This window comes from Mustela lutreola, chromosome 1 (assembly GCF_030435805.1).
Source record: "Mustela lutreola isolate mMusLut2 chromosome 1, mMusLut2.pri, whole genome shotgun sequence".
Lineage (NCBI taxonomy): Eukaryota > Metazoa > Chordata > Mammalia > Carnivora > Mustelidae > Mustela > Mustela lutreola.
Genome location: NC_081290.1, coordinates 66,819,267 through 66,833,623, shown reverse-complemented (window position 1 = coordinate 66,833,623; position 14,357 = coordinate 66,819,267). Strand labels below are relative to the sequence as shown.

Below are 14,357 nucleotides of genomic sequence, written 5' to 3'. Positions count from 1 at the left end.
ACTTTAGAAATCAAAAGGTAATGGATAGGTGAGTTAGTTTGCTTCCTAAATGCTTAAAACGGTTGATGTTCTTTAATTTTCTTGGTGGCTGTCTTACACTGGGTCAATTCTAATTTAATCTGGTTTTTAAAGAAGAGAACATTTTAATTTTCTCATAGCACTCTCTTCTTTCTTCTTTAAACCGAGGTGTGATTTATGCTCAGCACAGGGACCTGGTTAGCGTCCAGTTCTGTGGGCTTTGATGAATGCATAGTTGTGTGCCTACTACACAGTCGGGGTTCAGCAGTTTCATCACCCCTTCAAGCTCCTCCTGCCTCTTTGCTGCCATACCTCTCTCCAGCCCCTGTAAATTACTGACCACTTCCTGTCCCTGTAGTTTTATCTCTCCCAGGACATGCTAGAGATGGAATCCACCGCTTTGTGGCCCAGAGTCTGGGACATTGACACTCACCTTGTGTGTGGTAGCGTTCTGCTGAGCAGTGCTTCATCATGCACTTGTGGGGCTTTGTTCGTCCATCCGCTGGGTGAAGGATATTTGGGTTATTTCCGCTGGAGTGCTTTTGAAGTGGGTGGCTCCTGAGGATAGGAGGTGAGAACCCTCTGCCTCTTGTGGTCCCTTAGGGACCCTCCCAACCTGTTGGTTCTGCAATCTTCTTGTCTTTATTTGTACAATCAAAACCTAGGTGTTAGGCATGTTTGTTCTAGTTGGAGGGACTAGATGGGGAGATACCCAGGGTAAGCCGGTGAGGTGAGGCTTCCATTCCCATTTCATCTGTGAGAATGAAGGGGTGTGTCTCTCCCTACCTGCAGGGAGGCTAAGGAATGGAATTTCTAATTGGGGGGCATGTGTCCAAGAAGGAAAAATTGGTGTTTGTGCGGATGACGGGCAGGAAGTCTGCAGTATTAACTTACTAGTAAAAGTCCAGTTCAGGAAAGAGACCAGTGGGAAAGACACACTTACCAGTCCCTGTAATGATGGACCCTAGTTGGCCAGTCCTTGGGAAGCCCCCTCCACCGCCACTTGCCATGAAGGAGGCGTCTCACTCAGGCTCTGATTCTTTTCTTGTTGAAACCCCTGTCTGTTCTTTTTGGCTTCTGGTTCATCCTTACCCCTTTTCTTGTCCAGCCACATCTGAAGTGCCTTTTGGATGCCTTCATTGGATTGTACAGCTTGTAATAGCCTTTTCCTTCAGACACACTTTTTGGAGCCTGAGGATTGCCCTGGGGATGAAATAGCCAAAGGTGTTCACAGGTTAGACCCCCACTGCCCCTTTGATAATGTAATTCCCTCAAAAACTAGTAGTCTTCTGGTTTGTTTCTAGTACAGTGTACTGGTAACCGCACTCAAAATACTTCTCTGAATGTAGTTCTTCAGCCTGGTTTAATTTTGGGGTTCCTCTTTGGATCATCCCTCTGTCACCTGTTTTGAAGGTTACATACCTCGAAGGCATCTGAAGCTGTAAGTTTGGGTGGGAAGCAAGTTCCTTTACTCTGATCTTGAGTGGACTATTTGTCTGTGCAGCCCCAGAAGTCCTCGCAGGAGGCTTCTTCCAAGCTGTCTGGGTGTAGAAGCAGTCAGTCTCTCCCCGAGAGCACGAGGTCTGTCCTCAGTTACAATGTGATTTCGAGCAGTGGCGGCAGCTTGGTATGAAGAGTAGGGATAATGCTGTATTTCCCTGAATCATGTGCCCCCTGCATTGGTGTGCTCTTAGGCGAGTCACTGTCTGCATTGCAGTTTCTCCTTTAAAATGGGAGAAATGGGTGCATCAGGGACATCACCTGACTTTTCTGTGGAGACCTCTAATTCAGGAAGCCTTTGCTTGAGCTCATCTATGCCTCCTTGAGCTGACCCCAGCCCGCCCCCCAGCGTGGAGTGTGGTTTCTCCGTGGCGGTCTGGAAGTGCTGTGGAATGAGTGACTGATGCGTGGACGTCAGTGGAGTGGCTAATTCAACACATACTCACTTCTCCTTTGTTTTCTTTTAGAAAGAAAGAACTCTCAGCCACCAAGAAAGACCGTGTGAACCATTGTCTGACAATATGTGAAAACATAGTGGCACAGTCACTCAGGTAATTGCACTTTGAACTTTCTAGTAAAAATTGAGACTCTATTTTTGTTCCTAATGGGCTAGAATATTCTTTGTCTCCCCAGGTTTCTTAAGAAATTTAAAGGCCCCTTTTCTCATATGTCTGGCTGTCACTATAAGATGTCATGTTTCCTTTTTGTAACTTACAAACAACAGTTGTAACCATTATGATAATTGAACAGGGTGTTTATATTTACTTAGCACTCTTACTAACTGTGAACACTGAAAAATCTTCTGTTTGGTATTTTTACATTATTGCAGTAATCGGAACAACAGGAGACTGTCCAATGACATGTTTTGCCTTTGCTTTTCATTGGCATTCTGTTGCCATTCAGGCATGTCCAGCCATGGCCGATGCCTGCTCACCTGTGTGTGGGGATCGCAGGGCCCTGGGCAGTGGACTAGGCCAGTCTCCCTTGCTTCATGTTTCTTTTGGGGTGAACTCAAGGCATCTTCTTTTGGGTCTTTGCTAAGTCTCTGCATTCTCTTTGCTTTCAGTTGTCTGTCTTTCTGTTCCTAGAGACTATGGATGGTAAGTATTCTAGGCCTCTTTTCTAGGCCTGAGTAGGAGACAGATGTGCCTGAGATTTCTGAATTCTGCTACTTGGTTGGATATGGGTGAAATACTTCTCCTTGGTTTTCTTTCTCTCAGAACAAATAATTCATGTTATTGTGCTGCTTGGAATCTGGAAAGAGCTCTTTCTAATCTGTTAGAATAGTAATCTGGATGGAAACTTAGTGACTCAGTTATTTTTAATGGCACCTTGCATTTGTATTTTATATTTTCAGTGTGATTTCTCATATAATAGCTCGTTTTAGCTGAACTTGTTCCATCGTTTGGGAAATGTGCTGGACGATTTCTGTTTCTCTCTAATTTGTAGAAATGTGGGAAGCAGATGAAATAACAAATGAGAGTATGTGCTGAAAATAAAAATTCTAAGTTAGCATGCTGTTGTAGAAAACAACACTGTGATAAAAGTACGGAAAAAAGCTTTGAATCCATCTCTGCTCCTTAGAAGCCAGCTGATTTTGGATAAATTTAACTTCTTTCTGTCTCTGTTGCTGCATTTGTGAACTGTAAGTCCTGATTTTTAGGGTTCTCGTGAGATCAGCTGACACTGCGGATGTGTGTTTGTTAGCCACGTGGGAGTGAGAGCTCTCTGCGGTCTTGACAGGTCTCGTCCAGAGCTCTCAGGTGTCACAGCTTTCATGTGAAGTGACTTCGATCCCTGACAAACGTTTGCTCTCCTGCCACAGAGTTTTGCTGCTCTGACCTCCAGCATCCAGGAGTCCAGGAACATTTCACTGTGAAAGCTTACGGATCCAGAGACAAGCTCTCTTCCACTTGGAATGCTTCCTGTTCTGTACTTAACATAGTTTCTTTTGATCATTCTCAGTGGAATTGATATCAGCTTAGATTTTCATACTAGAAAAGTATGTTGGAATATCTTAGGATTGGTTTGGCTCAGTTCGCCATCTTAAATCAAAACGGTAGCCATTAGTGGTTTTCACAGGGGTATATTCTCTTTTTATGGAGTAATGCTGATAAGTCATACTTCTTATTCTACAGAAGGACATGTTGATGGAATGTTTTATGGATCTAGAGAGATCATCTCTGGTGTCATCAGATCAAAGAACAATTTATTTTTAAGATACTTTCCATACTTTGCAGGAATTTTAGAGTGTGGAGCTCAGGTAGATAATACACACACACAGACAATGTTTCATGAAATCTTTTTTTTTTTTTTGAAGATTTAATTTATTTATTTGACAGAGAGAGAGATCACAAGTAGGCAGAGAGAGAGGGGGAAGCAGGCTCCCTGATGAGCAGAGAGCCCGATGCGGGACTTGATCCCAGGACCCTGAGATCATGACCTGAGCCAAAGGCAGAGGCTTAATCCACTGAGCTACCCAGGCACCCCTGAAATCTTTTTTATAGCTGACGTTTCCTGTGATCTCTCCTTGAATATAAATATAACTAAATCTTTGGTACATTTCTGTAGGTTCTGTGATATACTAACCTTTTTTCCAGTGGGGTTATTTCAGTGGTAGCTTCCGGAGTTTTTAACGTGGGAAGTCATCTAAAACTTCATGGATATTGTGACCATTAGTGTACTTCGGCTCCCAATTTGGTGGTCTGACTTACTAGTTCCTCAGTACGGGTCAGCATCATGATCATCCAGAAAAGTTGTCAGAAATACAGTAATGAAGATACCTCACTGCCCTCTTTCCCAAACACACTTATATTTTCTGTTCACATGTGGTCTGGGAATTTGTTCTTTTTTTTTTTTTTGGTCAGAGAGAGTGAGCACAGGCAGACAGAGTGGCAGGCAGAGGCAGAGGGAGAAGCAGGCTTCCGCCAAGCAAGGAGCCCGATGTGGGACTTGATCCCAGGATGCTGGGATCATGACCTGGGCCGAAGGCAGCCACTTAACCAATTGAGCCACCCAGGTGTCCCTGGGAATTTGTTCTTAACAAGTCTCCTCTCAGAAATACCTAGGAACCCTTATCTAAGTGTGCACACCTTCATAAAGTGGTTGGGTAAAAATAATTATACAGAAGTCTTTAGGTTTCCTATATATTAGTGTTGGTCAGTCAGAAAATATCAGGGTTCAAGATCTAATTCACAGTGGCGCCAACATAGAAAATTTCAAGGAACTGACAAGAAATCCACAGAAAATATGTGGACTGCTGTTGGCTTTCCTGAAGGGTTTAGATGACTACATTGCTTCCTAAATGGAAGACTTTTTATCATAAAGCTGAATTTTCTCTAAATAAATCCATAAATTTAAATAGCCTTGATCAGAGTTCTAGTAGGGGTATTTTTGAACTCGTTCACCTGCAAGAATAAATACATGAATGTTGCAAAGAAAATTTGACAGGTCAGCAGTATGGTGCGAGGGGATACAAGATTAAGTTCGCTGTCAGATATGAAAGAAGGTATGGGATAGAAAGGAGAGTGTATGTGTGCATCTCTGTGTGTGAGTTTATGGTAAAGATAACATTTTGTATCAGTAGTAAAGTGATGGATTATTGAACCAAATGACTTGAGGAGAATTATGTCTGTGCCTCATATTGCAAACAGACCTAAATGTCAGGTTGATTACTTAAATGTAAAAAACAAAAACAAAAACAAAAAAAAACTATTATTAAAAAAGGATTTTGGGGGCACCTGGGTGGCTCAGTGGGTTAAAACCTCTGCCTTCAGCTCAGGTCATGATCCCAGGGTCCTGGGATCGAGCCCCACGTCGGGCTCTCTGCTCCGCAGGGAACCTGCTTTCTCCCCTCTCTCTGCCTGCCTCTCTGCCTACTTGTGATTTCTCTCTCTCTGTCAAATAAATAAAATCTTTAAAAAAAAAAAAAAGGATTTTTGATTTTAGGAAGAGGAAGGCTAATAATATAAAGGAAAATATTGTTTTTTTTTTTTTTTTTTTTTTTTTTTTTTTTTTTTTTAAAGATTCTATTCATTTATTTGACAGAGAGAGATCACAAGTAGGCAGAGAGGCAGTCAGAGAGAGGAGGAAGCAGGCTCCCTGCTGAGCAGAGAGCCCGATGTGGGACTCGATCCCAGGACCCCGAGATCATGACCCGAGCCGAAGGCAGCGGCCCAACCCACTGAGCCACCCAGGCGCCCCGGAAAATATTGTTTTGACTGGAATATAGTTCAGTATGTCAAAATCCACCTTAAACTTGAAAGTAAATTCAACTTGGGGATAGTATTGACAGCATGTCAAAGGCAATTATAAATCATTAAGGAAAAGACTATCAGCCTAATAGGAAAGTAGGCAAAGAACATGGCCAGGTAGTTCAGAAGGTAAGAAATATGTGTGGGCCAGTGAACCTGACAGCTGACATGTATTTTTTGTTTCCTGTGGGAAAATATTCGTATTTACTAGTCAGGGGAAAAAGACTAAAACAAAAACAAGATTAGCTTCTATCTGTCAAATTGACAAACATTAAGAAATACTAAGGATTTTTGTCAGACGTGAGGCAACCTTTCTTTAAAGGCAGTTTGACAAAAATATCAAGCTTCAGATGGTCATCTTTGTGGCAGTGTCTCCTGAGGATGTTATCCCTGGGAAAGTGTGTGACGATGTCAGTGCAGTATTGTTCATCCATTAGAAAATTAAAAATAATCTTAATGACTTATTAGTTGGGGAATTGAAAAAGTAAAATATGGGACGCCTGGGTGGCTCAGTTGGTTAAGCAGCTGCCTTCGGCTCAGGTCATGATCCCAGTGTCCTGGGATCGAGTCCCGCATCGGGCTCCTTGCTCCGCAGGGAGCCTGCTTCTCCCTCTGACTCTGCCTGCCACTCTGTCTGCCTGTGCTCGCTCTCACTCTCTCTCTTACAAATAAATAAATAAAATCTTTAAAAAAAAAAAAAAAAAAAAAAAAAGAAAAAGTAAAATATACTTATAGAAGGGAATGTTAATTAACTTTGTAAAAGGTGATTGTTAGAAATGTGTATTTGTGACCAGAAAATTTATTAATACTATATTAACAACTTAAGTTTAAAATATTAAGAAAGATATTTGCTCTGGCTAAGATAAATACCAAAGACAGATTTACTTTCCTGCCTAAGACAATTGATAATGGGTAAAATATATGTGACAGTGGTTTTCCAGACATCAGGCGAAGAGCAACGGCAGTCCTTGAAAAATGGAAAACTAGTGTGGGAGCCATATGACTTCTTCCTATTACTGTGTAGAAGGAGTCTTGTGGGGAGGGGAAACCCAGGCAGAGCCGTGGGGCACATGGTTAAGGAGACAGACAGAGCTGTTAGCTACAGCCAGCTGGGGAGAGTCCTGGAGAAGAGAGCTACACAGAATGATCCCTGGAGCCTGTGGAGGGACTGATCCTTGAGTCTTTAGCTCCTATGGAAGTGTGGGTGCCTGTGAGGACACGGCTTCTGGCTGGGGTAGGATCACCTGGAAGGATTAGGAGGAACACTTGCTGGAGTTCACACCTGTTCACCCAGCCACGGTGGACAGGTGTCCTTCCTGGGCCTTGGCTGGGGTGTACAGAAGGCTTTGTCCTCATGGTGGGGCTGACTTAGCCCTGAACTAAGATGATATTCTGGTCCTGCCTGATAAAGCTTATAGGCAAAACCTGAGATCGTACTCTTTCATAGTAACATAATTGTTTCCCAGAACAAAGCTCAAGAGTGTTATATAGGAATTCAGTAGTATATAGTGCCCAACGAGGTAGAAGTTACAGGATCCAGCATTCAGCCAAAACTTTTCAGGAGTGAAATAAGCAGGAAAATAAAATTCTTAGGGGTCAGTTGAAACTAACTCAGAAATTGCACAGATGGTAAAGTTTGTACAAAACCATGAAAACAGTTCCTTTATTTTATGTACTCGAGAAGCTAGAAGAAAAAGATGGAATGTGTTACGTAGAGGACAAGACATTCAAAAGAGCTATGTTGGAGGCCCCTGGGTGGCTTAGTGGGTTAAACTTCTACCTTTGGCTCAGGTCATGATCCCAGAGTCCTGGGATTGAGCCCCGCATTGAGCCCCGCATTGGGCTCTCAGTGGGGAGCCTAGCACCCCCCCCTCCCCCGCCTGCCTCTCTGCCTACTTGTGATCTCTTTCGCTGTCAAATAAAAAAATAAAATCTTAGGAAAAAAAAAGCTACGTTGAACCAAGCTGAGAGTGCCTACAGATTTCTTGCTGGAAACCATATGCACCAGCAGTCAGTGGGGCATCGTTAAGTTGTGGAGGGAGAACACTGTTCGACTGCATAGCCAGTCAGTCTGTCTCTCAGAGGTGAAGTAAAGACCTTGTCACGTATGCAAAAGCTGAAACAGTTTATGTCCAGTAGGCAGCCGCTCTAAGAACTAGTGGAGAAAGTGTTTCTGGTAGAAGGAAAGTTAAGATCAGAGAGGAAGCTGGACCCACACAGAGGACTGGAGAGCCGGGAAGTGGTGACCGTACCATGTGACTGGAAGACTTGCCCCCTCGTTTTTCATCTCTTCAAAAGTTAATGGATTGCTTGCAGCAAAAATAATAACCGTGGATTTTGGGGCTTTATGACAGGCGGAAGCAGAATGTGGGACAACACTAGCATGAAGGCTGTTTCATAGCTCGTGGTCGGCCGAATAGTGCCCCTGCCCCCAGAGATGGCAGGTCCTAATCCCTGAATCCTGTGTAAATGTACCTCAAAGGGAAAGGGTCTTCCTGGGTGTGATTAAGTTAAGGGTTGTGAGATGGAGAGATTATCTTGAGTTGTCCTGGGGCACCCTAGATGTAGCCACATGTATCCTTAGGAGAGGGAGGCAGAGGGAGGTCTCTCTCTCTCTCTCTCTCTCACACACACACACACACACACGCACGTGTGTGCACATATGGCAACATGAAGATGGAGAAAGACAGGCATGGACATCAGGCCATAGACTGAGGGGTGCCAGCCACTGCCATACTGGAAGAGGCAAGGAGCCTGTCTCCATTGGAGTTTCTGGAGGGAAGTACCTTGATGTTTGGCCCAGTGATACTGATTTTGGCCTTCTGGCCTTCAGCCACCCAGTTTCTTTCTTTCTTTCTTTCTTTTTTTTTTTTAAGATTTTATTTATTTGACGGCAGATCACAAATAGGCAGAGAAGCAGGCAGAGAGAGAGGAGGAAACAGGCTCCCTGCTGAACAGAGGCCCCTGGGATCGATCCCAGGACCCTGGGATCATGACCTGAGCCAAAGGCATAGTCTTTAACCTACTGAGCCACCCAGGCGCCCCTTCAGCCACCCAGTTTAGAAGCTGGTTACAGCAGCCCCAGAGCCCAGTACTGTTGTTCGTTTCTTATGCTGTATGTGAGGTGGTATAATACCATTAAAGCAGATTGGGGTAAATGAAAGATATAGACTATAAACAGGGCAACAGTTGAAAGCACAACAAAGAGTTATAGCTAATGAACCAGAAAAGGAGATAAAAGGGGTTCCTAAAAATACCCCACAGGAAAGCAGAAATAGGGGAAAGGCAAATAAAGAGCACCTGGGGTAAGAAGGAAAGAAATAGTATGATGGTAGATTTAAATCTGCTTACGTCAATAATGACATTAAACAGAGAGACAAGTTTTTTCAGATCTGAGACCTCGCATATCCCGCCTACAGTAAACCCATTTTAAGTATAAAGGCGCAAATAGCTTAAAAGTTAAAGAAGGTGGCTGACCACGCTAGCACTGATCAGAATGAAGCCGGGGTGCTTGTGTTAACATCAGACGGGGGATTTCTAAGTAAAAGCTAGTACCAGAAATAGGATGGTCACTTTTATAATGATCAAGGTGTCTGGTTCATCAAGGAAGCATAACAATCCTAAATGTTTATGTAGCTAAGGACAGAGCCTCAAAAATACATGAAGCAAAACCTGATTGAATTGTAAGGAGAAACAGCCACAATTAGAGACTGATTTCAATAGCCTCTCTCAAACATTCTTAGAGCAGCAAACATAAAATCTGGGTCTGGAAGACTTGAACAACACTACCCACCCATGTGGCCTGGTTGGTATTTACAGGCACTCCAGCCAGAGCAGCAGAAGACACGCTCTTCTCAAGTGCTCATAGCACACTTGCCAAGAGAGACCCTCTGGGCCATACAACAAGTCTCTAAATGGAAAAGGATTCATACACGAGTATGCTGTCTGACCTCGATGCCATTACAGTGGAATCTGTTCCAGATAGTCTGGGACACAAGGAGCTCATTTCCTCATGACCCATGGATCACAGAGGAAGTCAAAGGGGAAATCTGAAAGCATTCTGAATTGACCAAAAATAAAAGCAGAGGTTTTTGAAAGTTGCGGTATGCTGCTGCAGCATGTCTGAGGGAGGGTTGCAGCACTTGGTGCCTGTCGTTTCGAAAAAAAGGAAAGGTATCAAAGCAGTGACCTCAGCTTCCATGTCAGGAAACGTGATGAACAAGCGCAGATGAAACCCCAATTTAGCAGAAGAATGGACAGAGAGCAGAAGTCAGTAAAATAGAAAACAGAGAAGTCTGTAGAAGCTCAGTAAAGCCAGAAGTGAGTTCTTTGAGAATGTCTGTAAGATTCATCAGACTGACTGACCAGGCAAGGAGTGAAGTAACACATTACCAGTGTCCAGAGTGAGGGTGATGAGCTTAATATGGGTTCTGTAGATATTGACAGAATTATAAGGGAGTATTAGGAACAACTTTATGCAACTGTTGGACAATTTAAGTGAAATAGACAGGTTTCATGACAGATACATTTCTAAAGCTCTCTCAAGAAGAAATCTGTAACCTCATTAGCCCAGTGTCTGTTTTATTAATAAAATTTAAAAATCACTATTCAGTCTGATTATTGGAGAACTTTTATGCATGGTTCAAAATGGTATCTGAACTTGCTTTTTTCTTTTTGTTTTTTTTAAAGATTTTATTTTCATTTGACAGACAGAGATCAGAAGTAGGCAGAGAGAGAGAGAGAGGAGGAAGCAGGCTCCCCGCGGAGCGGACAGCCCGATGCGGGGCTCGATCCCAGGACCCTGGGATCATGACCTGAGCCGAAGGCAGAGGCCCCAACCCACTGAGCCACCCAGGCGCCCCGCTTTTTTCTTTTAATTGAGATATGATTGACCCATGACAGTGTAAGTTTGCGGTTGACAGCATGTTGGTTTGATGCTTGGATGTACCACAGTGTGAGGCCAACAGTAGTCTTAGCTGACACCTGTGTCGAGTCACAGGATTGCTGTTTCTTTTCTGTATTGACAACAGATAAGATCTGATCTCTTAGCAACTTTGAAGTTCATAATCCAGTGTTATTGATTATAGTCACTATGTTGTGCATTGGATCTTCAGAATTTATTTGTTACTTGCAAGTGAACCTACTTCTAACTGTGGATTTTATAAAGTCTAAACACAGATAACATACCACTGATGAAAATTTTGTGTTTGAATTGAGATGTGCTGTAAAAAAGATTATGTCTATCAATAATTTCTTCATATTGATTTCATATTGAAATAGTCATATTTTGGATATGTTGGATTAAATGAAATATATTATTATAATTATTATTTTTAAGAATTTGTTTATTTGTTAGAGAGTGAGCACAAGCAGGGGGAGCATCAGGCAGAGGGAGAAGCAGGCTTCTGTTGAGCAGGGAGCCCAACACAGGTCTTGATCCCAGGACCCCGGGATCGTGACCTGAGCAGAAGGTGATGCTCAGCTGATGGAGCCCCCTAGGTACCCCTAAATGAAATTTGTTACTAAAACTAATTTTACCTGTTTCTTTTTATTTTTGATGTATCCATTAGAAAGCACAAAGTCATACCTGTAACTCATGCTGTGCTTCTGTAGCTAAGCACTTCTTTGGGCAGCATTTGAATGCTGTGCCCACCTCTGGGAGGCCTTGTGGATCACAGCTGTGGTCTGCCTGGGTGAGGTCTGACATGCTGCTGGGTGGCGTGTTTTGTGTCTTGCTTGTATTTGTCGATCATTGCTAAGGTGGTCCTTTGGATTCTCTTAGGCTTGTGTTTCTTCTGACTGTTGGTAGTAATTAGGACATGGTGGGAAGGGAGCATTGACCCCCATTTCAGAGTATTCCAGGCTGAGATGGTAAAACAGCAGTTGGATTTTGAGGATTCAGAAATAATAGCATTATACAGGGGCCGTATTACTGGCTTTCAGTTCTCCATGCTGCTGTAAAATCAGTTTCTCGAATGTGGCCCGTCAGCCTGTCTCTGTCTTGGCTGTGTTCAGCCATGTGGATCGTGACAGCTCAGACCAACTCTCTCAGACATTTCAAAATCACTTGCAAGCATTACATAGTCTCTAGTCTTCTCAGGACTGAGCTAGAGGAGCAAAACCACAGCCTGGCCGTGGTCTCTTGTAGTCTACGGTGCAATATGGCTTTGCTTCAGGACACATCGAAAGCATGATTTAAAAGGCATAAAACAGTTATATTGGTGTACTGTGTTGAGGATTCCAAGCATATTGTAAGAGTAAAAGTAACCTGTTGGCAGAGAACAGGGGGCTATCTGGGAGTGAAGCAGTGTCTTTTTTGCCTCTTTTTTTTTAAATTGAGTTTTATTATGTATAAAACAGTATTTTTTTAAGGGTTTTTAACAAAACCCTTAAAAAATGAAATTGGTATTGCAAATACAATTTCTTTTTTTAAATAAACTTTTACATTTTAGGATGGCTTTAGATTTACGGAACAATTGTGAAGAGAGTATAGAGAGTTCCCCTGTACCCCACATTCAGTTACCCCAGTTATTAGCATCTTACATTACTATGGCGTATTTTTCACAATTAATAAATCAGTATTAATACAGTTATCGACCTTCATTTTTTCATAATGTTACTTTTCTTCTAGAATCCCATATAAGATACCAGATGCCTCATTGCATTTCGGTGTCATGTCTTTGTAGGTTCCTCTGGGCTGTGACAGTCTCTCTCTCTCCTTTTTTTTACTTAGAAATTCTCCAGAATTTCAGAAACTTCTGGGCATCGCTATGGAACTTTTCCTGCTGTGCAGTGATGATGCAGAGTCGGATGTCCGGATGGTGGCTGATGAGTGCCTCAACAGAGTCATCAAAGTAAGCCCATGAGCTGTGCTCTCTGGACCGGACTTGTGGATGGGGGAGTAGCTGTTAAAGTACCTTCCTCTGTCTCGAGTGCCATGGTCCCTCTGGATGTTTGTGCTTGTTTCACCTGGCGTGTGCTTTGGCGGAGCTCCTATCTGCCTGTGTGCTTGCTACCCCTGCTCTGTCTGTGTCGTGCATAGGTCACGGGGGCACTGCTGGGGATTGCTGGGTGTTCTTTTTTTTTTTTTTTTTTTTTAAAGATTCTATTTATTTATTCGACAGACAGAGATCACAAGTAGGCAGAGAGGCAGGCAGAGAGAGAGGAGGAAGCAGGCTCCCTGCCGAAGCAGAGAGTCTGATGCGGGACTCGATCTCAGGACCCTGTGATCATGACCCGGGCCGAAAGCAGAGGTTTAACCCGCTGAGCCACCCAGGTGCCCCATGCTGGTTGTTCTTGAGGAATATGTCACTAAGGCACCAACTTTTGTTTGGGCAGAGCCTAGAGCAGCCACTAGGCCCTGGGAGGGGCAGGGGATGAGTTAATGGACTCCTATTTGTAGTTTCTGTATGGTGTGTCTGGACTCTCTTCCTTTGTCTGCTTTCCCGGCCCCTGCAGAGACCTTCTCAGGAGACAAGGCTCCCATAAGACGCTCGCTGGGGCTGGTGTGATGGGGCTGGGGGGAAGGAGTTCCCAGAGCAGGATGGCAGAGCCAGAAAGCCAAAGTGCTTGGGCCACAGGCGAGCTAGGGAGTGGAGAGGAAACACCGTCTTCTTCCCCTGCTGCTTCCTGAGGCTGACTTTGGGGCCAGGACCACCAGAGCTTTAAGCTCCTGCTTACTACTGTGCTTGAAGATAAAATCCTTCTTCCACAGTTCTTAATGTATTGGAAAACTATCCTTGTTTTTCTCATTCTGCCCTTTTCCTACTTTGTGTCCCCATGTCATTCTGGTCACCTTCTAGGCCACCTTTGTCAGTGATGGGGCTTTCAGGTTGTGTGTGCAGACTCATAGCGCCCCTGTTGTCGGGACGCCGGCGTTGAGGTTAGCACTGTACATCTCCCCAGAATTGTTTTTTCCTTGTTTCTTTCTCTGCAGGGATTCTTGCTTATTGGACCTTTGTAATTTTCTTATTTTTTCCCCTGCGGCTTCCACTTCCAACCCTGAAATTTAGATAAGTCTTAGAGAAGAGCCTGCATCTCTTCATTTCCCTTGCAGGCTCTTTTCTTAGTAATCCTCATATGGCCAGATAAACCAAGGACTACAAGCTAACGTAGATTAGTGACTATTTCCCTTCTCGTTAGGATCTCAAGAAACAAAACGGTTCTTTGGAGTCCTTCTCAGGCCTTTCTCTGGAGAGTGGTTATGTTTTACATTGGCCAAGTGGTTACCCTTCCTTTCTCCTTCACGGGCCCTGCCTTCCTCAGCAAGAGGATCACTCCCCCTTCCTGCTCAATTAGATTGAGGCCCTCTGCCAGGCAGTTAGGTCATACACGAATTTTGGAGTCAAGGAGACCTGTGTTTGAATCTTGCCTCTGTCCCCTACTCACTGAACAACTTTGGGAAATGTATTGATTCTGTGAGTCTCAGTTTCCTTCCCTGCAAAGGGAGTCAGACAGAGTGCGGTGCTATATGTGAGTGTGTGTGAGGATCAAAAGCGGTGTGTTTAGCGCCATCCTGGCCACTCAGTGGTCCTCCAAGTGGTGAGAAGGACTCTTATTAATAATGAGTCTTTTTTTTTTTTTTAA

The 14,357-nt window shown here is 43.6% G+C and overlaps 1 protein-coding gene across 2 annotated transcripts in view; it reads left to right on the top strand.

Moving 5' to 3' along the window:
* Window positions 1–14,357, top strand: part of HTT (huntingtin) — a 138,107-nt gene that overhangs the window by 11,269 nt on the left and 112,481 nt on the right. For both annotated transcript variants that reach the window (XM_059166400.1, XM_059166391.1), the window contains exons 2-3: window positions 1,986–2,069; window positions 12,505–12,625. In XM_059166400.1, coding sequence (XP_059022383.1) covers window positions 1,986–2,069; window positions 12,505–12,625 — 205 coding nt within the window. The remainder of the gene's footprint in view (window positions 1–1,985; window positions 2,070–12,504; window positions 12,626–14,357) is intronic.